Here is a 27,984-nt window from a genome sequence, read left to right as displayed (position 1 = left end):
TTGTGAAGAAAATTTCTTCCAACATCTGCACTGCTAAAAGAAAATTTCAGATTCGTTATTTGAGGGAAGGTCTCACTGCTGTCAGCAATCTTAGTGACACTGTCAAGGGGTTCAGGTAATTAGAGCTACCAGAAAGGTTCAAGACAAAGTTGATCCAAAAGCTCAAAAGCTAAATTGTGTTCTCAGACTTGTAAACATAATCTTCTTCCTGCAATTAATTGCATATAACAAGCAAATCAGACTTTGGAATAGTCAGTTTTCACATGACTTTACGAGGAAGCCATATAGATAGGGTATGTTGCTGCAGGGAAGGTTAGTAGTAACCTTCACTTGAGGTGTTTAGGTGGAATGGAATTCCTTGTGAAAGATACTATCTTTGGGACTTGCTTTTCTGCTCCAGCCCTGTATGAAGGCTAGAAGGCCTCTATGTCCCAGGCTACTTCAGTGCATGAATTGTAGCACTGCATGATGTTCCTTTGTTTTCTGATGGGCTCATGCAGTAAACCTTTTATTCAGGCTCTGGATTTTAAGTACACAGCTAAAGGCTATCAGCCACAAGTAGGGAAGAAGAAATTAAAAAAGCAGAGAAGCAAAAGGAGAGGACGGAGAAGAACTTCTCTAAGACCTGCTTAGAAAAATGAGGAAGTCAAAGGATTTTAACTAGTTTTAAGGTTATACTGATCACAATGGGGATTTTACTTACATGCATGAAGTACGCTAAAGCTTACAAAGGTCTGCAAACCCAACTGCACGATACGCAAACGCATATTAAAGTGGATGGGGACCTTGAGACGACAAGACCGCTAGTGAAGTTATCTGCCTTTCTAGACACAACAGAATTTTAACATCCTATTGCCGATCTGAAACAGTCTAAATAGGAACTAACACCTAGTACTTTTACGTTCGTGTGTTCACAAGTGTCAAACTGAAATGCCTTGGATTCCTGTCAGTCTACAAATGAGGTATTTGTGAACTCCAGTTTGGGGCGAAATGACTTTCCGTACTCATTTGTTGAAAAGGAACACGCAAGTGTTTTCCAGAACACCTCTGTTGAAGCTGAATTTGAAGAGTTTGGAATTTGTAAATCAGGGCAGGGATTGGTAGCTATATGCTCTTGTTTCTGCATTGGGACTGCTTTCATTTGAAAAAACATCCCAAGGTATCAAAGAATCTCATCCGATCTGTATAGCTACAGCAGCACCAATGAGCATTGATGACATTGGTGTATTTTTGAAGAGCTCATATGACAACAACTCTTAATGTTCATTATTTTTAACACCACATAAAAGTTCCCATGTTTATAGTCTGTTTGTAATTAAGAATTAGAGAACTTAAAGGCTAAGAACTACTAAGAACTTAACTTTCCATATCACGAAATGCCCTGACTTCAGTTCCTCTCAGCCACAAGTGAGGAGGCCCTTCCAGGAGTAAGCTACTTTTCTAGCCTTTTTACTTTGAGCCTTTGAGTCCATTTGTTTGCACCACGTTTGGCACACTGAATTTTTAGGCTTGCCTGGGACTCAGGGCATCGGTCCAGTACAGACAGCAATGGCACTGGAGTCATGTCATGATTCCTTCCTCCCACGAGCTCTATATCAGAACAAAAATAAAAAAAAAAGGGGGGGGGGGGGGTAGGAAAAGGCTTGCCCTGAACTTGAAGTGCCTTTCTGTTACGTTCCTAATAAATACAGTGTAATTTAAAGTTTGTAACACTTTTCTCTTAAAAAATGCAGTGCAATTTCAAGCCCACAATTAAATGATACAAATACTTTCTCTAAGGTACGTATGTGGCTTACCTAACTCATTTCATAGTTTTTAGCACTAGTTTTCCCTAGAATAGCCCTAGGAGAAAGGAAAGCATTATTTCGTATTCCCACATTGGGTGAAGAGCCGAGAGAGTTGCCAGCCTGGCTGAGACTCGAGCAAAAGCATTCACCCAGGCAAGAGATCCAGCTGCACCTCTGAAATGCAGGTAGGTCCCCCCAGCCGCCGGGCCATCTTCCCTCCTGTCAGCCGCATAAAGGCGCAGCGGCGTCTCCAGGAGGCTGTGGGGTTTTGGCCTGAGCACTCTGCAAACTTCATGCAACCGGAGCTCGCTGGCTCATACATCAGACCGAAGTGGAGCGGCGGAGGTGCACGGCACATTCCTTTCTGCTAGCATTTGAGTATTGAGAAAAACGGTTTCGTAACACACCAGACGGGGCAGCCAGAGCTTGGCTCCAAGTTATTTTTTCTTTCTTTTTTTTTTTTTTAAATGGAAATTAAAACCCAATATCTAGGACTATATAGAGGGGTTATGAGCATGAATAGTGAATCATAAGCTTGTTCTTTTAATTACTGTTGCATTCTTAGAGCCTATTCATGTCTTCAGAAGCCTCAAAGGACCCAGTGAAATTGTGATACATCGATTTCAGCCTATGCAAGCTTATTTACAGGAAGATGGTTAAAGCATCATTTAAAAGGAAAAGAAAGGAATATAACTACAACTATTTCTTTCAGGTTGAAACTGAAAGCAATCTTAAGCATACCAGGTGCAGAGCACAATACAGTAGCCATGAATGACATTGCACAGAAAACTGAGGTATGTACCAATTTTAAAGTAATCAAAGTAATGTAGTAATTTACAACTGATGCTCGCAAAAAGAGTAATTAGAACAATTGTAAAAGACAAACAGTTACACTGGAAGTCTGCTGGTATTGGTGCTATTTTAAGACAGTGGAAGGGCACTTGGAAGTAGCTTAAGGAAGCTATCTGATTTGATGGAATCTGTGAAGTGTGTTCTTACTGTTACTAAAAAAACATGAAGGAGGAAGGCAAAATAAAGGTAACAAAATGTGAAGAAACTTTAAATGTTGGGGCTGGAAATTCAGGGCGGCATTCACATCTAATTCTAAAATGTATATATTAGGCTACTTCAAATATTTCTTCTACGTAGACTCACTGAACAGGAACAAAAACTATTGGCTTAGGTGGAAAATATGAAACATGGAATGTTTTCAGCCTTTTCTCAGCATTACTGTATTGAGAGCATTCCTGTAGTCACGACAGTAGAAAGAGAGAACACTTCACAGTAGTTCTGAAAAGGGGGAACCTCTCCTACCGTTTGGACACGCACAGAGTAAGCATTGGCAAAGAAGTGTCCAGTAGCTGTATCGATATCAGAGTCCTGCGGGTCCAGTGATCTTGACGCTTTCTAACATAAAATCACCGGACTTCTGAGTTTCTCTCAGTATTAAAAAAGTAAGTATATAATGTATTGGAAGTTTTAAAAGAACAAATAATACTCTTTATTTAAAAACCATACACGGCTGTTGAAGTGTTGCAGAAGAAAACATACATATTGTATTATATGTCTGTGTCTTTGTATCTGTTTTAAATGCTGGGGTAGAGAGGCTCTTTGCTGACTGCTTATGATTCAAAGCAACCATACAAATCTGTATCTAATTTTTAAAGCCATAGTAATTGAAAACGTACAATTCACGCAGTTCATATACTTAGTTATGTAGCTATTATTTATTACAATGCTAAACGTTGTTTTGGATACTTTAGTATTTATTACCATTTATGAACAAACACAATGATCCTTCGTAGATGATGGCTAGTGGCACAAAGTTCATAATCCCAGATGCACTTCTGTTTTATGTTCTTACATTCTTTCTAATCCAGTCTATCGGAATATTTCTGTCCATCTGTTTCAACTTTCTTTTTCTTATCTTCATTTCTTCTATATCTTCACCAAGATTCTGCTTTCTTCATCTAAACCCGTCCAAAAATCCTATGTACCCAAGCTTCACAAGGGTGATGTAAAGGATAAATTTGAAGCTATGCAGAAAGCAAGGGAAGAAAGAAATCAAAGGAGATCTAGAGATGAAAAGCAAAGAAGAAAAGAACAATATGTTAGAGAGAGAGAATGGAACAGGAGAAAGCAGGAGGTTATTTTCTTTGCAAATATTTTGTGTTATTTTAATAGTCAATGTTATACGTGAAAATCTTTTCACATTATTTTAAGACAATAATACTGGAATTTTATTTAAGGTATAAAGACAGTTTACTTTCTGTGTTTCATCCACTAGATGAAAGAACTGCTTGGATCTGATGAAGACGATGATGCAAAATCATCTAAAATAGAAAAAGGTTATGTTCCAAAGCTAATAGGTAAGAGAGGCCCGATTTTAAAGGCCACATAATTCACTAGATAAGTATTAGATGTATCTACTGAACTGTGTGTTTCATATTCACAGGAACCGTTAAAGGCAAGTTTGCAGAAATGGAGAAGCAAAGGCAAGAAGAAGAAAGAAAAAGAATGGAAGAAGAAAGAAAGCGCAGAATTGAACAAGATATGATTGAGAAAAGAAAAATTCAAAGAGAATTAGCAAAAAAAGCCCAGGAGGTATGTTCATCTGATCCCAATAGTCAGGATATAATTGTAAACAATCAACACAAGAAAAAAAGTTTTGTATTGATCGGAAAGATTTGATCGTAAGATTTCCAATAGCGGTGATTTACACGGGAGATGCTCAATGGATGGAAGTGGGAATAATGTTCAGAGAATCTTCGTCTTCACTTCTTCACGGTAACAATTTTTTTAAGCACTACACTTGAGTTACAGCTGAAACCAGGCAGGCAGAAACCTGGTAGGAATGTGAATCGGGCACAAATTTTGGTGTCATATGCATACAAGAGTTCATAGAATTTACTAAACTAATTGAAAAATGTTTCTTATATTTTACCAACCCTTCCTTTAGGCAATTTTGGTTATACATTAGTGAATACAGTTCAGTGACAGATGAACTAAGGCAAGCAAGAAGAAATAGGAAAATGCCATCGGGCACTCAGGCAAAAATGAGAAGATACTAATGCAGTAAAAATCATAAATCATGAAGATCCAGTTATTCCTTTGTCACTTTGTGAATCTTTATTGCACACGTATGTGAACAGACTCCAATTTTTGTTGCTGCCACTAAAGCAAATTTTGTCTTTTGTGGACTTTTGCATTGGGGTATCATCATATTTAATTCCTGTTTTAAGTTCTCTTCAGAGCTGCAAATACTGCAGTGAGAGTGAACATCTAAACGACAGACTAGAACCATAAGCAAATTTTTGTTTAAAAGATAGTAGTACTTAATTTAGGCTTGTTTTTGTTGTAAGAAAAGAAAAACAGTGCTATAGGAGGAGTCAGTTTTCAACAAGGACTTGGATAGTATCTTCTCCTAAGACTTTTAACATGGTTAAAACTGGACTTTTATCTGGAAATGTATCTAGCATATATTTAATCTGCTCGGAAAGGCAGAAGTACATACCATGTAGAATTTTAGAAGGTATGATGTTAGTTTTAGACAGTAACATATAAAGACACCATACGAAGCAAATACAGCAATAGGCTTTTTGCAGTTGAGGGGAAGACAATGTCACTTGAATCAGAAATAATCCATGAGCTTGCTTTAGCTTTTTTTCTTTCTACACAATTCTGGAATGCTTAAATGAAGAACGGACATCTGAAGTACTCTTCTCAGTTCATCACTGAAGGGTTAAGAATGCTTTAGCATACTTTGTGTACGATGTTTTATGTCATGTTCCCTCTTCCTCAGCAAGCTAACCTATCCGAAGTATTCCAACAAAGGTTCAGTCATTACCGTCTCTGTGAATTTAAGTGCTACATACATATCACTGATACAGAAAGAATTTCCAGTTCTATGTTTGCAAATCTAAGGCAAAGAGCCAAAGTAATGTAATCATATGAAATTCTCATTTAATAGATTGATGACTTTAACAATACGGGAACTGAATCAGCAGCAGAGGTAATCAGATTTTTTTAAAGAAATGTTCACCTACATTTTTATTCACTTTGTTTTATTATTGTCATTTGGGCTGGGAAAACTTAGAAAAGGGCACACAAATACCTAATTAAAATTCAACCAAGAAGCTAACAAATTTTTAAAGTATACGGATCTATATGTCTGTACTTGAAGTGAATTTATTTAAGTTTGAAATAGAGTCTGCACTGTGAATACTTTGTGGTTAGTTCAAAACATCTAAAATGTAAATATTCAAAGCCACCAGAATGATTTGAGGTATACTGGCAATGGTACTCTAAGTCCTCTCGCTTTGCAAAGTATCATCTTAAAAGCTCTTTGCCTTAAACTTGAAATTAAAAGGGGATTCTGTCAATATACAGATGTCTGAATAACTTAGTTATCTTTTTATTATTATTATTATTATTATTAAATTGACTAATTTACCACATGGGTTTGGATTTTAAGTCTTGCAAATACATGTTTAATTTAAAAAATCTGGGTCCAAAGATCCTATTGTCTTTCACTAACACAAGAAAATCACATTCCTACTACAGTTTTGGAAAGACAAACAAACAAACAAACAACCCCCCCATTAGTTTTAAGTTATTTGACAGTATCCCTGTTAATCATGGTATTTTGTGAAAAAACCTGGGTAAGTTGTGAAAATAGTTTTGAAGCAGCAATTACTCTGCCTGACAAATTCCATATTGCTCTCTAAAACTACTAGCTTATTCCAACCGCAGTATATCCTTTACTTAGTAAATACAAGACTGGAACTGGAGTGTGGCTACAATTGCTATGTATTCAAAATTTCGCCTGTTCTTCTCCAAACCATGAATATTTATAACTAACAGTTAATGAAAATAAGGAGTTTGCCAGCAGTTATGTTTAAAATATAATTGAGCCTTGATGCTCTTCAGATATTACAAGAAAACTAGTGACTGCCTCAGGCAGATGGGTTTATTCTTGTTGTTAATACTCAATGCAAGTAATTCTTTTGGAAGTTTTGGTGCACAAAGGTAAAAACAGCAGTTTCATTAAGAAATGAGTCTGTCTAGAAGTCAAGCTTTATGAAAATATAATAAATATCTTTTTGGACAGGAAGGGGATGAGTCACTGCTAGTTACAGTAGTGCCTGTAAAGCCCACCAAAACACCTGGGAAGATGAAAATAAATTTTGAGAACACGGGAAAGGAGAGAGCAGAAGAAAGAGAGAGACAGGATGAAGAAATGAAGCTAAAATATGAGGAACAAAAACAATTCCTTAAGGAAACCAAGGGCCTTTCATTTGTCATGGTAAACCACTCACCTAAAAATACCTAAGAAATAAATATCTGTTATTTAAGATATAACTATTTCATTTTTCTTACACAGGGTGAAAATGAAGACAATGAAACACAAGAGCCTCTGTCTCCTGGTAAGCTGAAAGTAACATTTGAAGAACTTGAACGACAAAGACAGGAAAATCAAAGGCGGCAAGCAGAGGAAGAAGCAAGACAGCGTTTAGAAGAGGAAAAACGTGCCTTTGAAGAAGCTAGACAGCAAATGGTAAATACATGTTTTGTTCACGTTGTTGAAGAATTTTCACATAGGGTATGCTTTTACATTCTTTCCTGTATCAGATTCTTCTTTCTTCTTATCCCTTAACTATATTTCAAGCCGTTAATAGTCTGAAAATTGTATCACTATTAAATTTTGAAAGAGGTATTTTTGACCTTCGTTCTAACTCGGTAACCACACTGGCATAACGCTTTAGACATTCTTTTAGTAAAACCAGGAAACTTCTGTGTTTTAAACTTGGCAGCAATCTTAGCAGGTTTTGTATCTCCACTTTGTAGTACCTTAAGCTGTCAGTCCTCGAGAAGATAATTAGTTGTCTGTTTTGTTCTTAAATAGTGCTTCAGATGTTTCAGTAACCAGTTTTTGATGAAAACATTCTGTAGTAACAGAATGCTATTTCTTATTCCCCTATTTATTTATAAATACAATAGATACATCAATTAAACTTTCCTCTTATAAAGAAAGGGAAAAAAGACGGGTCAGCTCTCTTGTACGTATTGACATAAACAACAATACACTAGAAATTACTAGATGAAGCCCCAAATTGTCAGAAACGTAGCTCACAATTCCTGTTTTATATTACTTGCAAAACTGCCTCCGTGTGTTCTTTATCGTAAGCCAGACTTGTTCTAGATCAACTATAAACAGACCTCACTATAGTTTGTTCTTTGACCATACTAAAGGAATCATACACTTAGTATGAACGCAAGATATACCAGATAGTTTAGCTCTATTATTTCCTCACTTTACTATACTCCATTTCCAAAAGCATTTAAGTTCTGTATTTAAATATCTTTCCCCTGTACAATCGTGATCATTACGAGTTTGTTAATTCACACACAAAGAAGATTAATGAGAAATGAGATTTTAATCTTCCACGAAATCTTTGAAAATATTCTTTCTAGGAATTTACTAGCTTTAACTTAGAAAGAGCGTAATTATGAACGGACATTCTTGGACAAACAGCTCAAGATCACTACGCTGACTATATTTCAAAAACATTCAAGAAATTGATATTCTCCAAGAAAAAAAACCAACAACACAGAACCTCCAGAAAGCTGAAACACTGAAATTCCCAACTGGTCCAAATTGAGAGGGTTCTAGGTTTAGGCAGATACCCAAACTGTAGTTTACTCCTCCACCCCCACCTCTAATAAATCACTTAACCTTTCCGCACCAATAACCTTGGCATGATGTCAATAATGCACTTCTTTCTTTTTATTTGGGGGTGGGCAGGGGATACTAGTAACGGAGAAGAGGGGAGAAAGTGAAGGAGAGAGAACTTCATGAAGTCCCTAGCTGTTCTAACTGAAGTTTTGTTCACATCTCCCACCCTTATGTATATGCATTTATTAACCAAGTAATATAATTTATGAGTTCTCTATTTCAAAAGAAATCTTCTAACATGCAGTTTTATCTGATAACAGTGGTTGTCAAAATTTGAAGGCAAAAGTTTTCTTAAAGGAAGAGTTCAGCAGTTAATTTCCTCCCATTCTTTCCGTTTTCCCTATGAATTCCAAATAAAAGATTTCTGTAATTCCCGTAACTGGCTACCCCACATACCAGTCCCAGGGCTGCTTGCAGTATACAGAAATCTGGAATATCATACTCTGACAGTTCCCAGCCAATTTCCTCCATTAACAAATGAAGTACTCTGAGATGTCTTCTGAAGACGGTTCGTTCTTTTGTTCTTGATCGCAGTTTGCAAACCACAGGCTTCTCTTAGCAGATAAGAGTTCACTGGAGACAAGCAATAGTAAAGAGATCAGAGTATCTCAATTCCCTTTCTTCAGTGATGATTAAATGTCTGAAAAGAAAAGAAACAAAAATCTCAGTCTTGAGTAATAGCAAAATGTTAATTCATTTAGTTTTGCTATAAAACTCTACAGCATTTTTTTTAACTGGTAAGTGCATTGATGAAAACAATTTACATGCAAACAAAAAGACTTGATGGTATAAAGGTCTAGGAAAGTGATTTAAAGAGAGTGAATAGGGAGCGATTTACAGTAAAGGATCCAACCCTGAGACCATAAAATACGTACTTAATTGTTCAGCCTTTTCCTGATAACACATTGTTCTTTGAATTGCACACTCAACGGATTTTTCAAAATTACAGAAGCTACACGCAGGATACTGAAATACATTTCTTTTCTTCCTCCCCTGGCTAAAACCAAGACTAAAATGTTTCTTATAGGAACCAAACTCTTGATACATTTTTTCCCCCCAGGAGAAAAAAACATTTATAAAAGATCAGAAAGGAATTAATGGAGTATTTATTTACTATAAAGAATATTGTTATGTTTGGATAAGTCCTTTCTATTTTTTCCTCTCCCTCTTCTCTGAAGATAAATGAAGGTGACGATGAAGAATCTGAAAATTCTGTTAAAGAATTCCGTCCTGGTAAACTCAGACTCAGTTTTGAGGAGATAGAAAGACAGAGGAGAGAAGAGGAAAAGAGGAAAGCAGAAGAAGATGCAAGACGACGCATAGAAGAGGAGAAAAGAGCATTTGCTGAAGCAAGGAAGAACATGGTATGGCATTTTTGTTTAGTATATAGTTTAAGTTTTACCTAAGTCTCTGACGAACTAGAAAGTAGCTCTGGGAAAAAGCTTTAAATATAGTTAGGAATGCATGCTTCAACTCCTTCGCTGATTAGTTCACCTCACTACTTATTAGAAGGTAGGGGGGTAAACTCATCAAGTTTGTTTACCAAAAATCATCACAGACCAATCCCTCCTCACAGCAAGCCTAGAAGGGATTTAAAATAATTTAGTCAAAACCAGATATTGTGTCCAATGGGTATTGTTATGCTAGATGCAACAAACTTGGAAAGCAAAATGTTTTCACGGGGCGGGTTTGTTGGGGTTTTTTTGGGGGAAGAGCAATTCCTTTTACTTCTCCAAGTTTATCTCCCTACCCTTGCAGGGTGAGGGTGCCCACCAATAAGCTCTTACTAGCTAAAGCATAATTGATGGCGTACCAGAACATTGCTCACTGCAAGTACCAATTTTATAGTCATCTGTGGCCCCTTAGGAAGGAAAAATTAAGAAGGCTGAACTCCGCTAATTGATGGTTTTATTGTATTTCATCGCTTGTTCAGAGAAACAGAAAAAGTAACTCGTGGCAGTTACCATTAGAACAACGCGTAATATGGAACTTCCTTAGACAAATACAGATCTCTGCGATATGCAATGACTTCTAGAATTTGACTTAAGATTATACTGAAGACAAATTTTCAGGGACCTAGGACTGACATACTGACACTCCCTGAAAGCAGAGAAAGATGCCCGATTTCAGAGGGTGGCAAAAACATTACTTATAAAAAAATAACTAGCGTGGAGCTTTTCACTGTATTCTTCATGCGTATTTCAACAACTTTAAATTTCAGCAGGCATTTGGGTATAAGCCAGTTACTTATTGGTGGATGTTAGGAAATACAGTATTAAATTACACAAGTACCAACTAAAACTAAGTATCGTTTGTTTCAAAAGGAAGGGCAAGACATGCCATACAGAACTGTGGAATGACCCGCCCATCTGGCAGCGTCTTCCTACATTCCCCTCTGTAGTTTTATTGGGAAAGACCAGCTGCATGCCTAATAAAATTTTCTTCATCGTTCAAAGCAATGCTTTTGAGACAAATTAAAGCTTTGTACGACTACGAATATTGCTAGCAGTTCTCACTCTGCCTGAAAATTGGGCCAAAGACAAGACCTCTACGCTGAAAAATTACCCAGAGAAACTACAATGTAAATTTATATTTGATATTGTACTGGTAAGCAATTATGGAAAATGGTGTCTGTCCATACCTCCAAAGAGAGGAAATAGAAGCTAAAGCCACTAGGAGGAAAAAAAAACCCAGAACCCCAAACAAACAAACAAACAAACAAACGTGCTGCTGGACTTCTGCCATTACAACTTTTAGGAAAAGCCAGCAGACAACTAAAGGAAAGCAAAGCAAGTACGTGCCATCTTCTGGTTTTTTCCTGCTTTCTTGAGAATCTCTTTTTTCTGCCTCATGTAGCAAGAACCTAAGCTCAAGTGTCCGGGCAAGAAAAATCTCACTGATTAAAGAGGGTTTAATCCATTAGCTGCAACACGGAGTCTATGATTGCACTGTAACGGCAGACAGTGAAGGTGTTCTGCAATTTAAAAAATTAACTGAAAATGTATTTTCAGAATATACGTTTGAAAATTTTGTTAATTAGCATCCTGAATATGAAAACCACATTTTCTATTACTTGTAACAGAAAATATAAGCCCGTGCTTTCCCTATTTTCCACAGCTACACAATGTAGCAGCAATGCAGATGTGCTTTTAAACATTTTAAGAACGTATGTCACCCCCATCAGAACTAGTAAAACCTCACATTCAATTTTTATTTGAACATTTAAATTAAGTAGTTTAGAACCTTTTTCATGTTTATTAATTTTAGTTTAGTTTTGAAAGTATACACACAGAAGTAGTAATATTGTTGCTGGAAAACACAAACGCCACCTCCTTTTGGAAGGATCTCCCCATTTCACATTTACTTGGGCTACATTTATACTTCCATGCTTCCCACCATCAACGTGATCGCTTTCAGACGGAAGCATTCGTCTTTCATCCCCGTCAGTCTCTTTCCATTAGAGACTGCATAAAGAGCCTGTCTTAGCACGAATAAAAAAACCGTTCTACTTCGTATCAGTCACTGCCCACTGAAAATTGGTTGACTGTGCTGCAAACTATGGTTATTACAGGACTGTTTCTCACTACCATCTGTTCCCACTTTGCGGGGGAAAAAAAAAAGTATGGTCTCACTTCACAAAATATAGCTAAAATATTTACTGAACTAAGCACAAGGGTTTTGCGCATCACACAATTCAGCTGAATTTTTTCCTGTGTTTTTTAACCAGGAATAAGTTGGCTTACTGTCTTTTTCTAACTTACTGATTCAAAAATACAGAGCAGGCAGCTGCTAGCGTTTGCTCTTACGCACAGCTTTTGAAGTTTATACATACATGCGCTGGTAAATTTTGAGTTAATGCTTCTTCTATTCACTTAGTTCTGTATCTTCTTGGAGTGATGAGCACATGAACTAATGCATCACGAGCAAGAGCCTTTCACATTTCTTTGCTAATTTAGCTGTGGTTAGCCTCTGAAAACTGTGGCTATGCATTGTTTTCATTAAAGGAAATAGTTTACAGCTTTGTTTTTTGACTCCACTTCTCCATAACACAATTTCAACAAATACACTCATATTATGCAAAACGAATGAAGAATGGAAGGAATGGTGGGGCTGAAGATCAACTGTAAGCTTACTCAGAGGGAAAATCTGAAGGAAATCTATAGTGAATAGCAGTACTTGAGTGGGGTTGGGCCAAAAAAAACTATTGAAAGAGCTGTGACAAATAAAAAGGATGTGGGCAAAGTAGGTCAAGACAGCGGTACGAACTACGATGGCACAAACAGCAGTGAAAGGTGTAAGTTACAATGGCAGCAAGCAGCAATAAAGAGAAAAGGGAGTGCCAAAGAATCTTTTAAAAAATGTTTATTTTCTGTTTCTTCATAAAGCTAGTCAAAACGCTTTCTCAAATGGAAGTTTTGCTCCTTTAGTTCCTTCTAACATCTGAGTGATTACTAATGTTGGGAATGCCTACAATTTAAGGCACGTTGAGTTCTTCAAGGTTTGCCACAAGTGTTTTCAAACATGCGCCGATTAAATAATGCCTAAAGCCGCACCACCGCACAGTTCCAGATCAGTATCTGACCTCATCTCACACATTTACCTACAGAACGTTCCTGTTGAGACAATCTCTGTTAATAAGTTTACGTAGTTACATGCACAAACATACATTTATATGAGTTTTATCAAGAAGGTATTTTAAAATATCTTCCCGTGTAACTCATGTCATGTGACCTGGCCATTTTTGTAGCACACAGCTTCATATTTTAGTAATGCTTTACTTCAACAAATTCAGTCTGATAGAGTATTTGTTCTTACACTTCCTGCATTTGGAAGTAATGCAAATCGCGTTTCCTAGGCCCTACCAACTTCTTATGAATTAATCTACAAAATAAGCAAACTGCTCATGAATGACCATCAAAGCCCAACCCTACTCTGAGGCCTGAGAAAAGGACAGGGAGAGGAGGAAACCCTTGCTGGTGGGTTGTACAAAGCAATGAACTGGCAACACAACGTCGTACAATCAGTTCGTGCACAAGAAGAGTTTCTTGCAGAAAATTCTGGTCAGTTATCCTTACTGGGAATACCAATATTGCTTAAGAACAGGAATGTAATTCAGTTTGCTTTGAAAAAGATTACAGATACATGTGCTTCCGTGTTAAGAGCAATGACATTTAACCACAAGCGCTTTGTCTAATGACACTCTGTGAAGTAAACAGGAATGAATTGTTTCAGGTCCCAAAGCTGCACGTAGAGGACATCCTCTCCATCATCTTGCAAAAAAGACCGCATTTTAATAAACACCTTCATCTTCATTATAAAAGTTTAGCACTGTAATAATAAAGAGCTAAAGGCAGATACAAAACCCCCCAGACACACTCTCTCCCAAAATGTTAGAGGAATACCCACACTGTCATCTTACTGCACTGCGGCAGATGTGGCAAAATACTCAGTTGTCTTTATGTACTAGAAGTGTCTGAGCAACGCTGTGATTTCATCACAGGTACCTTCAGGATGTATCGTTAATGCTCTGAATTTCCAGCAGGTGCTGGATGATGAATCACCAGAAATGTTTAAAACAGTTTCTCAAGAATCTCTCATACCTGGTAAACTGGAAATTAATTTTGAGGAGTTGCTGAGACAAAAAATGGAAGAAGAAAAGAGACGCACAGAAGAAGAGCGTAGGCAAAAGTTGGAAATGGAAAAGCAAGAATTTCAACAGTTGAGACAAGAAATGGGAGAGGTTTGTATACCAAAGGATATGTTAAGCATGCTCTGAATGAAAATATGATAGATTTCAGTTAATTACTAAAATCTGTAACGTTTTATATAAGTAGCTACATACTTTTTATCACTAATCTACTAGGAAAATGCTTTCATCCCTTGCCACCCTTAAAGTAAAAACACAATTTCAAATTTGTAATTTTATTTTACAGTCACTTCTGAAAATTCTACAGTATTACTAAACCAATTATGTAATATTTACAATATCGGGAGAACAGAAACATCTAGTTCCCAAATGAATATACAAAAATGGAAGTAGGAAAGAGCAAAATTCTTGCTTTTCCTCAAGGGAATGCTGTGTTGACTCATTAGGAAAGAATTACAGTGGCCTCAACTTACTTCTAATCAGCGTATCAAGGGTTTGAAGACCGTCACAGTCAATTTTAAAAATTACACACAAAATTTGCTTTGCATACCAGATGACTAAAACATCACGTTCATGAACTTTACACTTCAATTTGATTTGGTTGTGGGTGGCAATTCTTTATTATTCCCTTTTGAATGTTAGAGGACTACATTTATTTATTTATTTTTGTTAAGCAAAGCTAGATGAGTAAAAAAGATTCTGGATTGTGAACTTTTCAAGTAAATTTTGTATCACGTCCTGGGGAAGAAGGGAGAGACAGGGACATCCAGCTCAAATGCACATACATCTTTACTGTCAGTCAGAGGTCATAAAAGGAGGGAGTAGAACATCAACAGCTACAGCTTCAGACGTGGTTTGACTACGGGCTCCAGAACTGCTATTTCTTTTCCAGCCATGACATCCTGAAATCTCACTTGCTTTTTACTGAATTAAAAAAAGAGTAATAATTTTCTGTGTTACAAAATAGCTGTATTTTAGAAAATTATTTCATATCAATATCGCCAGTAAGTCAGAGAGGTAAATAACAGATCCAGGATAATTAAGTTTTTTGTATTGCTGCGTGTCTGGTTTTCTGAGTCCATGAAGGGTGGTTTGTTGACAGCAATCCTTGAACAAAGGGTACATTCAAGCAAGATATTTAAAAATCTGTATCTAGTTTAGATGCGATACAAACGCAGTAATCCTGAGAATAGCGAGGGGAAACAGACATTAGAGGGAAAAGGTCTCTGTGCCGATTTCAAATAACTAAGAGAACTGTTCAAGTGTATTAAGTTACACCTGTCTGTGGAGAGAACAGGTAGTAAAAATAACGAGGGCATTTTCCATCTTACACATTCTGTAATTTCTGAACAGCTAGAAGAAGAGTCTGAAACTTTTGAGCTAAGCAAAGAATATGAAGAATTAATAAAGCTAAAAAGAAGTGGTTCCATTCAGGCAAAGAACTTAAAAAGCAAGTTTGAAAAAATAGGACAATTGTCTCAAGAAGAAATACAGAAGAAGATTGAAGAAGAGCGAGCCAAGAGAAGGGCAATGGATGAAGAAATAAGAGAAAGGGAAGCTGAAAAATTTCAAGAGGTAAGTTGCGTTCTGTGTATGTTAATGGTATACTGAACTAGCCACACTAATGATCCAGGAGTGGACAATGCTGCTGCTTTCAAAGGTTGCTGTATCTCTAGAATGATTTTCTCCCTTCTTTCCTGTTCCCTCCTTTGGATGCATGAGGAAGTCTCACCTCAGCATCCCTAAAGGAAACAGCACCAGTTTATTATCAGTCATCTGGTCAAGCAGAGATCTGTTTTTCTCTCAAAGTCCTCAATTCAGCATCTTGACAACCTGAAACCTGCCAGCCTGAGGGTTTGAAACATTCATATTTGAGAATCAATCCATTAATCATCACGTGAATTGCTTCTCCTTCTGAACTCTAACTCATTCTCCACTGTACGAATTAAAACACCAAAACCAAACAAAAACAAAAAATACCATTTGAAGATCAAGTCTTTTTATCATCTCTACTCATTTCTCAGGGTAGAGCAGAAAAGGATGCCTACTTATCTATGCTTCAGACTGGAACCTCTCACATTTTTTCAGAGAGGAAAAAACAAGAAACTAAGCTATCAGTCTCACCAATAAATCACTATGCTCTGTGACCCAAAACACCAACGCGAGCTTTCATGGCATAATCATGTGGCAGTGCAGGAAACTTAACAGTAGTAAGCCTGATCTGAGCCTTGTTCTGAGGTTCCTATCCACAGCAGTCAGTCACTTCGGTATTGGCTCAAAGCCCATCTTTAATTTTTGAGCTTTTAATTTAATGACTGACACTGTAGTTATGTTTCTTTAAGGTCAGCCTGTGTTAGGTGTTGAAGCTACCTTACATCATGGCATGAAACTCAAGTCACTAAGGATTTACCATTCCCACAAGAATGGTAAATTCAACTTCTATATAAAAAAAAAAAGTCTTTAGTATTTTTCTACCTAACATTTTTGAAATTACTGTTGCAAGTATTTTGTCTTGTCCCTGGGATAAACTATTATGAGACTTGATCTTAAACCCAACATTAAACAAACCTCTGACAAAAACAGGACTCTGGGTGGCTTTGCTCGGTTAAGAAGAACTACTGCTCTACAAAACTAGTTTTATCATCATACACATTTTAAAGGTAATAAATAAGTCCTATTTTTTTTTCCCCCAAGGATGATGAGGTAGATGTGAGACCAGCCAAGAAATCCGAGGCTCCGTTTACTCATAAAGTAAACATGAAGGCCCGTTTTGAGCAAATGGCAAGAGCCAGGGAAGAAGAGGAGCAGAGAAGAATTGAAGAACAGAAATTACTACGCATGCAGTTTGAACAAAAAGAAATTGATGCGGCGTTACAGAAGGTATAAATTGCAAAGTACCTTTTCTTCAGTTCTAACTGTTGTTTAACTTAGCATCTGATTACCACTGATGGCAATGCTGCCAGGGGTATAAAAGGAACGTTATACTTGTTTTAACAGCTGCTGTGAATTGCTGCAATACTGTAAAATGGCTCTTCATCTTTTTGCATGTTCTTGAAGAGTATGTGAAAGGTACTGCAAAGAAAATCTATTGTATCCTTTGAACAGTCTGCAAAGGGAATCTACATTAATGCCTAGATCTTACCCCGAGATTCCAGCCTCATTGAAGTCCATTTTACTGCCTGTTCCATATCCAGATTCAGTGCATTGTTATCTAGTGAGGATAGGTGTGGCATTTCCCCTTCTCGGAAACGTGGTAACTTTTCTGTAATCAAATACACATCACTAGCAGTCATGCTGCTATCGCCACTTTAAATGTTCTGAATCGACTTATTTTAAAACAGAAAAGGGAAGAGGAAGAAGAAGAAGAGGGAAGCATTATTAATGGTTCTACTTGTGAAGACGAGGAAGATCAAGCTCGATCTGGAGCTCCCTGGTTCAAGAAGTCACTGAAAAACACATCAGTTGTTGATGGCGAGCCAGTGAGATTTACAGTTAAAATTACTGGAGAACCAAAGCCTGAAGTTACATGGTGGTTTGAGGGGGAAATGTTGCAGGACTCTGAGGACTATCAATATATCGAAAGAGGAGAAACCTATTGCCTTTACTTGCCAGAAACCTTCCCAGAAGATGAAGGGGAATATATGTGTAAAGCAGTCAACAACAGAGGCACATCTGCTAGCACCTGTATTCTCACCATTGAAAGTAAGAGTTAGCATTTTAATTCGCTTAATTCTCAGATAGTCTTCTTGCATCTTTCCTATTATGAAAATCTAACTATCTGTTTCTCTTAACCCTTTTATTTTCTAGCTGATGACTACTAATGCTCTACTTTAGCTGGAATCCTTCTTCCTCTCAAAACTTTCTTATTGCATCATCTCTTTCTCTGATGGGGCCAACTAAAGAAAGCAATGATATGCAGATTTGTCATTCCTGCATCAGATAAGAATAACCTTCAAATTGGGAGAGTGTCCAGGTTCCTTGCTCAATACAAAAATTAGTATTAAAGGCTAAAAAGAAGGAATCAATGTATCAAAGATCAACTAAAGGAAAAAGCTGAATTATAATAGTGCTCCCACATTTGAAGACCAACTGTTGTGTAATAGTATAAAGCTAAATACACAATCTGGAAACTTGTGTAGTAGTGTAAATCTATTGGTATATTTTGCATGAACACTGAATATTTAAGCTGTTTTACTTTATCCCAGAGGCATTGAACTGGCAAAGGAAATACTTATTGATGATTTTCAAAAACCCCAGTGTACTATTTTTAAAGAATAAAAGATTACATAACTGCTCACTTCTGTTGTTTTGTTTCGAAGAGCATTAGTTCTTTTGTTTTAAAATGGGCTTGCATTTAAACCGTTATGCTCTTATCAACCTATGCAGTTGATAATCCAAAAATAAAAACAATCTCAGTAAGGCTTGTAGTAGTCTTTATAGTACCAACATTTGCTTGTAAAACTTCTCATTTTTTCATTGCTTAAATGATACAGGAACAGTTGGTGACAAAATATGAGCCTATCATAGCTAAGTTGGTAGGAAGCAAACTTTAAGAAAAGTATTTTCACAAAGTGCCTAACTTCTCAATCTTTGTTCTCTCTAATGCAATAAATTTATTACCGCATCTCTAAACATTGTCTTCTTAAGGCTACTGTACTGTTTTTCTCTAAGACCTCTTGATATCAACACTAACGTCACTGTGCTAACACCACCTGAATTGTTCAGCTTAAGCTTCTGTAGGAGTAATTTTACAAACAATAATCATCACATTTTATATTAAAGAACACATGTATAAGCCTTAACATAAAGACAAGGTAAGCTGCAGCAAATTAGATTTATGCAGTCATTTCAAAAAGAAATTTTCCCGTGGTTGAATCTGCTGACTGCTCTTTGTACAGTTACCCACTGGAAGTCACTCTTTTGCCTCAATAAAATAGTTACAAATTCAGAAACATCTTGAAAAAAATGGTAATAAGCTGCATGATGTTTTGAATGAATATTTATCCTAATAGCCATATAAATATATTTTACTTCATTTCATGTGGGTGATGTTCATTCACAGAACTACTAGTTGCTGCAGTATCTTTCCTCTGAAGCTGTTATTTCAAACTAACGAAGGCAGGGATAGGAGCATAAAAAAGACAAAAACATTGCTATTATTATCCATCAGTTTACATTTATTGAGAAAAACCATACAAAAAACATTATACAGTTAACGTGTACCCATATTACATACAATGTCAATGCAAGCTCAAAACCACATTTTTGTAAAGCATTCAATTTACCTCAAGTCCAAGCTGCATCTCCCTAAGACACTGTTCCCATCACAGTTGCCTTTTAAAGCCAATCTTCTTTTTACACACGGGTAGTTTCTGCAGAGAACACTTTTCTCAGGACGAAAAGGCATTTCACATGCACGCAAAAGAAATATTTGTGCATACATAAGAGTTTTATAAGCTATTACTAGGGAAGAGGGAATCCTGTCAACTGTATGCTTTCTGAAAAGCCCAGTCCTCCCTTCCTCCCCCCGCTTCGAGAAAAAAGCAAAACAAAAAGCTTTCAGCATGCAATGGAAAACTTAAAAGTTACTTTGGAAGAGAACAGGGGAGAAACAGTTTCTATCGTCCAATAAAATACCACTAGTAAAAAGATGAAATATTTCAAGATAGGCTGTGTAAGTGAATAATGATCCTGTCTGCCTGGACAACTTAAATACATGACTTATGATCATGCTAGACTGAAGATTATCCACCTGGCATTTCATTTCATGTCCTATTAAAGTATAGGTTGCAGAAAGTGATACGAAAATGCTTTTCCTACTTTGAACATTATGCTTCCTTTTTAAACTTTTCATACTCTTCACATTCTACTTAATTTGTGGGACTATAAGGGGCGGGGGGGGAACATAGGAAACATTTAAAGACACCTTTTGGACAAGTTCATTACATTTCTAAGGAAGTCCAGTTATTTTTTTGGATCGGGATAACTCCAATAATCTATTTTCTGTTCTCCTAAGAACTATGAGTTTGGAGACAGAGTTGAAAAAGAAACACTATGCTTAGCACAAAATAGCATGCCTGTAAGCCCAGCAGTGAGAAAGCTGGAAGTCAATACACCTCAAATGCTACACACAAGAACATCTCATCTTCCACACACTAGCAACATTCCAATGAACTGGCTTTTTCTTCTCTATCTCCTCCCACTGGCTAAATTTACAATTGAAAGACTGTTAAGATATTTTAACAACAACAGTTAAAGAAAAAAGTATCATGTAAAAGGAAGTGAACAAATGACTCACCCCAGCACTAAATTCACAGTATCAAAATCCAAATGGTACACACCTAACCTTTTCTCACATCAAAAATGAAGTTACATATTAAACTACAGATGAAATATTAAGTGGCTTGAGAAACTGAAGCACAACTATTAATTTAGTTCAAAAATTAAATATGTCTAAGCTTGGCTGTTTAGAAGAATATAAACTAAAATAGATGGTTTATATTATTAAATCACAGTTTAAAAAACTTAACAGATTATGGAACATTTATGGTCAAACAAATAATACTTTAAAGAATGAAAAGTGATCAAAACAAAAATTATACCCTACACCATTATGTATGGGATACATTTCAAATCTGTTATGTTTTTGCCAATTTTACCTTCTACATGGAGCCCTTCTATGGTCCATGCTCATCGGCTCACCAATGGCATACACTCAAAGGATTCCTCTTTACTGGTAGTAACTATCTCAGGACCTGATTCTATGAGCTATGATTTGGTGCTTGCAGCATCTTCAGCACTGTGTGTGAAAATGAAGGCAGTATTTTTGAATATTTTTCTTTGATGTACAGATAAGCAGGACTTTTGAAAGAGGAGCAGCACATTTTAGAAACAGAATAATCAACAAAAAACCAAATAGATGCTGCTTTACTTTAAGCTAAAAAAAAAAAAGCAACAAAAACCAGAAACAAAAACCTGTACCAGACCATCTGTAAGACATACAAACATTTTAAACTATCAAAATATACAGCAATTCAGTTGAAGTATCAAGAAACAGGATACACTGACTGCTATATAGATAAAATATTATTTGCTGTACTGTTAACATTTAATTGGTGCACATGCTTTTTCAGTTAAAACATACTAATCTCAAACTCCAGAATCTGTTTTCCTACCATGTCAAGTATGAATAAGCAAACTAAGTTATCTAAAAATTCCACTAACACACTATAACTGTAAGACAAGTTATCAAGTTCAGTGATAACAACAAGTCATATTCTCTATATTTAGGTCTTAGGGTTTAAGTGGGAATAGTGCCCTATTATAAAAAAACATTTGTGAAGGCTGTTGACGTTTCTAACCAAAGCAACTCCTGCATATTTTAAAAGTTTTGATTCTTTAATTGCAACAATTAGCTGTTTGAGGAAAAATAACAAAAATTACTTATTCTGATCAAGTTTAATTACTGCAATCTACTCATCTTTTCTAAAAAAAACCCAAAAAAAACCAAAACCAAAAAAACCCCAACAAAAAACCAAAACATATTTACCTAGAAATATAAACAGTTGTTTAAAAACTTAAAAGACTTTCCACTGAAATGGAACCGTGAGTAACAATGCATTTGGGGAAGCAGCAGATTGCTTTTCAATACACAACCACAAAGATCTCACAGGGACAACATTAATGTACTGAAATATATTAATTTATATACTTCCTTAGGTTGTGCTTACCTGTTGCTTTTTTGCAGCAGAACCTAAGGTGGAAGGTCTGGGAAGGCACTGTGAAGTATAAATAATTGCACTGTTTGCAATTAATAAAGATTTTATACCTTAAATGAATCAAAATCAACAGCCTCCATTTTGTGAATGATAAAGAATCCAGTGAATTTAATTTTGCTCAGTTTAGTACATAATAAATGCACCATTCTATAAGGTTATCTACAAAATACCATGCAAAATATCTGAACTATTAAACTTCATACCCTACACTAAAGATAGCAAATACTGTCCTAGCCTTTTTTAAGCTACCAGAATAATTCCTAATTTTAAAAGGGATAAAAATAATTCCTTCTATTTCTACAGCACAATACATACATTGCTAGTTACCTGAATAAACTACTTCAATTGTCAAGCCTTAACTTTTACTTCTCTGTGCAGCCACCCTAAAAAAAATTTATTCTCAAAGCAACAATATGGTGTTCCAAAATATAAAGCAAGTAACAGTTATAGAATTATTTAAAACATACCTACATCACTACATGTCTGCAAACTATCTGAAGACAAAGACAACTTCTGTCTAACAAGTGGTTCTGAAGACTTCAATGTTACGATATGCATACTTTAAAACACTGAATGATACAGCTGTCTCAGGAGTACTAATGAAAAGAGCTATTACTCAGATAAACAGAAACATGATTTTCTTTAGCTATTGCTAAACGTTTCAGGAATACTTACCCACAAAGCTCATGTTATGTGTATGTGTATATATATATATACGCAAACCTATGTTTCTGAATTAAGAAGCAATTATGATTTCCTAAGATATCAGCACTGTATTCCAACATAATAGTCACACAAGTATGGCATTTTCATTATGTGGAACATTGACAAAAAGATACTGTTGCAGTTCATCAATTTGTCATTCTGATGTACTTACAGTGCAATGCTCCTTGAAGGAACAATCAAGGATGATACACAGCACAGTCCTCCTCACCCCTATAGAGCTAGTTCTATACTGGCTGGATCAAACCTGCACTTCAACAGACAATGGCAAGACAGACTGTATTGCATGTAGTCTAATATACGCAAAGAGCCAATAAATATGCAAAGAGCAAACATAGGATTTCAAGAGAATCAGATTTTTAGTATGAGCATTAGAGCAATAAGAAGTTTCAAGTATATATAAAAAAAATAATCAATTGATTCAATACTTGAGTATTTACAAAAACAGAAGTTATCTGCTCTGCAGGAAGTTCTCAACCACTCCCCACCACTCAAACAAAACAGCGTTTTAAGGACAGATGCAATTTTTGTAACTACTATGCATACCACATTGACTTTTCTACACTGAATTTGAAGTGGACTGCTTTAAACTGAAGGCTTAAGCATATTACACTTAAAGTAAATTTTATAACTAGTCTGAAAAATCGGTAAAATAGTTATGCAGGAACAGTTTTGAAGTATTCAATTAAGAACAAAAGTTATCTGTTATAGCAGCTGCACAGGTCTGAAACAGTGGTCATGTATAAAAGGAAATTTCACTGTTAATGCAATGGAAGTATGCCAAAAGATCACCTTCTTAAACACATGCAATTTTAATCAAATAGAAAGAAAATTAAGGTATCAAGATTACTGGTGCTAGGCAGCAAAATACAATGAATGAAAGAGATCCTCCATCTACAACTATTCTGCAAGAGGGGAAAAACATGCTAACGACAAGTTTTTAAACTCAACAAGGTTTCATGGGAGGGGGGAAAAAAAAATCTCATTTGTGTACAGGTACCTTGATTCAGCGTTGCAAATCAATCCTATAATTCTTTATATACCCACATATCCAACTTACCGACACAGGAGGTTTCATATTATTTATTGTAAAGCACAAAACAGGCATTTTAAAAGTGATAAAGTATACATTGAAAAAGTACATTTATATCACAAAGCATTGACCACATAATTGCAAATACATTTGCTGGAATGTGTACATCTACACTAATACTAAAAACAAACCATTTTTCATTTCTACACAGAAATATTACCTCCTATCAGTAGTGATAGATATTTTGTACATTTTCAAAAACACTATTTTTTTAACCAAACAAAATTAAGATCTTCATCAAGGCGTCTGCATCCATACATTTAACAAAGGTTTTTTCCCCCACACAATGAAGCAAATACTGTATTGTCCACTTCTTATTATTGGCCCTGTGCAGAAGAGATACATAAGAGATACACAAAAAGTTAAAGAAAATCCTTTAAATCGAGCTAACTCAGGAGTGAAGCCTTTAAGAAGGAAAAATTGGTTAATGGAAATGGTGGTGGCTTCTTGCATGGTTTTCAAAACCCTGGGAGGAGAAAGTTTTTCTTTTTTTAAAAAAAAACCATAATCACCAAACATATGGATAGATACAGAACTCAAGTTATCAGATAAACAAAGCCATGTATTAATTATTCTGATAGTTATTTCGCTATAAAAAAAGATGCATACTCCAAAGGTAACAAAGCAGGAGACATGCAAAAAAATATCTATAACCACTGAAACGGAAGCCAGCCAAAAAAAACACTTAAAACTTTATACCTGTGGTGCTGGAGGATGTTGTGGCATTCCCTGTGGACTCGTCTGGGCATAATATGCTGCCTGTTGCCTGTAGTACTCAGCCCATGCGGCGCTGTAATCTGGCTGACCACCTGGAGGAGCCCCAGCAGGGGCAGGAACTGCTTGACCTACAAGTAATTAAGATTATATAGCTTTGTTGCTGCAACAGAAATGAGAAAATTTCAAAATCTCACTGCCTAACAAACATCCCCTAGCTTCTTGCAATATTCCTCCAAGGCTTTTCAATAATCTTGTGGCTGCTTTTTTTTACCTAACCACTCATCCTATTATTTTAATGTAACAATTCCCATGTAAAGCAAAATTGAGGAACCGTAAGGACAGTTTTTTCCACCTCTTGAATCACGTTTCAGAGCAAAAGTCTTTAAAGCCTGCTGACCTAAACTGACCTGAACAACCGGTAGCATTTAAATTAAAATACAAGTCAACAGGCGAAATTACTTTTTGTAATCCACCTAGACTGACTTTATCTTATTGTAAAGACTGCATTAATTAATTTACCAAATGCCAATTTGTCCACTCCCCCAATTCTGGGCTCCTTAATGCAACTGCTAGGTTATTGCAGACTACATTTTTCAAAAAGAGCATTAATTTTTGTAAACATTTACTCCACCATAGAATATAGTCCTGAAACTTCTCCTTCCAACTTTTGCTTTAGTTCTGATCCTCTAGAAATAACAGCATGTATACACACATGCTCCCCCCCCAACAGCTGAGAACTACCGGTCCTTCCAACAAAATCAACTTGTAGCTTAAAAACTCTATAAAGGTGACAGACTAATACACAAGGACTCTAACCCGTATCAAAAAAAAAAAAAAAAAAAAAAAAAATTATTTACAGCCAACTTTTTAGGACCTCAGTCACGCTGTTCTTCCAAGGAAGGTTTGTCGCAGACATCTTTACTTCCTTTTTCCCTTCTCTTCTTTCAGAAACATCAAACACACTCCACTTATTACCACTATCTTCTTCATAATTTTTTATCTGAAAGGTGCTTTTGCAGTTACTACTGCAGAATGTACCTGACTATAAGCAGAACAACACTCTATCCAACCGTCTGTCCTCACATTTGCATGCATACAGACAGAAGGGTTTTATATGGAGTGCTTCATTTTAAGTTTCTTGAACTTCCGAAACAGAGCAACTACTACTACTACTACTACTGTGATATGACATTTTTGTGATCTACATTCACATTCTTAAAGGGTTATTTTTTTCGTATCAAAGTTTTACAGTCAGAATTGGGATACTACCAAAACCCCACCACCTCCAAGTTTTTCTAGGATACTAGAAAAAGACCAAAAAACAAAACACCACATTCAATCGCACTACACCAAATAAATCCAAGCAAAATGCAAGCCTGCACCCTGTACAATTCCATGTGCATGTTATCTTCTGTTCTGCCATCAAGAAAAAGAAGCAGCTTCCACACAACAAGGGCTGAAAGGTTTCAATCCTACCTGAAACCACCTAACCTTTTGTTTGGATACAAGACCACTGAGCAACCTTCTGGGGAACATGAGCATCAAAGATTCTTATGAACTGTTTTCTAGGGTATCAGACAGAAGGTTGGTTTGTTTTCTAAATACTTTTACACAGAAAATTCACATAAGAATACTAGCTACCCACACTCCTCTTACATACGTGTATTCTCCCAATCCTCTCAAAAACATTAAGTGTGAGCAGAGAATCTGAACATTTGGCAAAGCACTATCCTGAACGTCTTCAAAATACAATCGTCCATTTTCCAACCCTGTACACAACTTACATGGTTTTTCCACTTACACTGTAGATATATTAAAAAACCCTCTCCATCACTTTTTGGGTTATACAGTAAAGCAATTGTTTTCCTAGAAAAACTTACTTAAATTTCTTCAAATCTTAAGAGCTGAAATCACAATTTATACTTATAATTTACCACAACTTACAGTTTACACTTCTGATCAATTATTTTAACCAAAATGATGTTCAGTATGGTTACAAATTATCCCAGGATACACTTTTTGCAAGTTCACTGTTAATTTATGAGATAATTCTAATTACAAATCGTTTAGCTATGTCATAGCTGTCAGCACAACTCAATGTCAAAGCTAAGGCGTTTTTTGTGTATTATGACCCAAGAATCTTCTGACATTCAGCCAACTATCCCAAGACAGTGCTGAAATTCAAATAATAAATCCAGTATAGGAAATTTAACATCTACTCAAAGATGTCAAACGGGACTTCTGTCCTGAAATGGGTTAGTAAAAACTCAAAGTATTTTAGCTGCATTGTTCTCCTACTAAGTACTGCAAGTAATTCTGAACCTACACATGGAATTCAGCAGTTTAGTCGAAACTTCTTTTCAGTGTACAGAACTGCACTGACAGTACATGCTCATTAATATCCAGATTCAACTGGAACACTAATAAACAAGATTGATAAACTACATACAAAGGAAATACAAGAAACACAGAATACCTTCCCATTAAGGAAGGCTAAAAAAGAAAATGCCAGATGATTCTACAGTTCTTCCACTACTCAAATCATCAAAGGTGATTCTAACAAGAGAAAACTGTTCTTTGTCCTCCTTCCCACTACAATGATGTGGAATCATTAAAGAACAGTTCCACTACTTTATTATGGAATCCCTTAACTAAAAATCAAGCCCACAATATACTAGAATGACTTTAAATGATAAATTTACGAACTCCTATGGTGACATATAGATCATTTACTAAAATATGACTTCTTGTTTAGAGGGAACTGTTATCCTTGGGAGATTTTTAGGGCCCAGTTACGCAAATCTTTATTTCAGCCCTTGTAGGAAAGAATAAAAATACTATGTCTCCAATTCAAGATAATAGCATCTGTGTCTTCAAAAGCTAAACTACTGTCTTGTTACCTGCTAATACTCAAGGGAAATGTAAAACTAATTTTCTGAATGTATGAAGTAGGGTATCAAGCAAATAGATGGTTTGGGTCACCTACAAGATCCATGTACAGTAACTTACCAGTGTGCATGAGTAATTTTACTAGCTTTTCAGTCTTATTTTTAATTGTATTTGCTACTCAAAGCAACAGTCCCTGACCAAAACAAGAGTCTGAGAAAGGAGATGGACTTTGCCACTACATTTGTGAGTTGGAAAACAGGTTATTTTCAAGTCACTGTTCTATACACTGAAAAAAATAGGAAAGTGTTCTCTGTCATTAGCCGAGTCATACTGCACCAGTAGGAAGCCACTTTGGAAAACTGTATTATGGTTTTGATGGGAGTATTCAGGAGTGCTTTAGAGTTTTCAGATCGCTTGTACTTAGAAGTATGAGAAAACCCAGAGCATCAATTGCAGTATCACATCCAACTTGTTCAGCTCGGTACTGTCACCCTCATAAGCTTGCCACATGGATTATCAAAGTAGCTTTCTTCAGCAGCAAAAATAAAGCTGCTTGGGCTCAGCAAGTCCCAAGTTTCAGATCAGTTCTCCAGAACAGCTGTTTGTGTAATTAT

At 36.1% G+C, this 27,984-nt stretch overlaps 2 protein-coding genes across 13 annotated transcripts in view; one reads left to right on the top strand and one right to left on the bottom strand.

Moving 5' to 3' along the window:
- Window positions 1–18,799, top strand: part of NEXN (nexilin (F actin binding protein)) — a 24,591-nt gene extending 5,792 nt beyond the window's left edge. For 3 of the 12 annotated variants that reach the window (XM_009333830.1, XM_009333828.1, XM_009333829.1), the window contains exons 2-14: window positions 2,500–2,581; window positions 3,742–3,933; window positions 4,075–4,156; window positions 4,243–4,391; window positions 5,758–5,799; window positions 6,898–7,092; window positions 7,171–7,344; window positions 9,702–9,887; window positions 14,024–14,263; window positions 15,524–15,745; window positions 16,865–17,050; window positions 17,512–17,872; window positions 17,978–18,799. In XM_009333830.1, coding sequence (XP_009332105.1) covers window positions 2,555–2,581; window positions 3,742–3,933; window positions 4,075–4,156; window positions 4,243–4,391; window positions 5,758–5,799; window positions 6,898–7,092; window positions 7,171–7,344; window positions 9,702–9,887; window positions 14,024–14,263; window positions 15,524–15,745; window positions 16,865–17,050; window positions 17,512–17,872; window positions 17,978–17,991 — 2,070 coding nt within the window. In that variant the 5' untranslated portion in view covers window positions 2,500–2,554 and the 3' untranslated portion in view covers window positions 17,992–18,799. Of the gene's footprint in view, window positions 1–2,496; window positions 2,582–2,936; window positions 3,242–3,741; window positions 3,934–4,074; window positions 4,157–4,242; window positions 4,392–5,757; window positions 5,800–6,897; window positions 7,093–7,170; window positions 7,345–9,701; window positions 9,888–14,023; window positions 14,264–15,523; window positions 15,746–16,864; window positions 17,051–17,511; window positions 17,884–17,977 lie in introns of those variants that run through there. The other 9 variants (XM_009333836.1, XM_009333832.1, XM_009333831.1 and 6 more) reach the window with 9 other exon arrangements.
- A 529-nt stretch (window positions 18,800–19,328) lies between these two features.
- The window catches only part of FUBP1 (far upstream element (FUSE) binding protein 1), a 28,632-nt gene continuing 19,976 nt past the window's right edge, over window positions 19,329–27,984 (bottom strand). The window contains exons 19-21 of the mRNA XM_009333900.1: window positions 24,464–24,609; window positions 21,901–21,948; window positions 19,329–19,542 (exon numbers count right to left, since the gene is read on the bottom strand). Coding sequence (XP_009332175.1) covers window positions 19,495–19,542; window positions 21,901–21,948; window positions 24,464–24,609 — 242 coding nt within the window. The 3' untranslated portion in view covers window positions 19,329–19,494. The remainder of the gene's footprint in view (window positions 19,543–21,900; window positions 21,949–24,463; window positions 24,610–27,984) is intronic.

Source organism: Pygoscelis adeliae, unplaced genomic scaffold, assembly GCF_000699105.1.
Source record: "Pygoscelis adeliae isolate BGI_AS28 unplaced genomic scaffold, ASM69910v1 Scaffold10, whole genome shotgun sequence".
Taxonomy (NCBI): domain Eukaryota; kingdom Metazoa; phylum Chordata; class Aves; order Sphenisciformes; family Spheniscidae; genus Pygoscelis; species Pygoscelis adeliae.
This window is presented reverse-complemented; position numbering and strand designations above follow the sequence as displayed.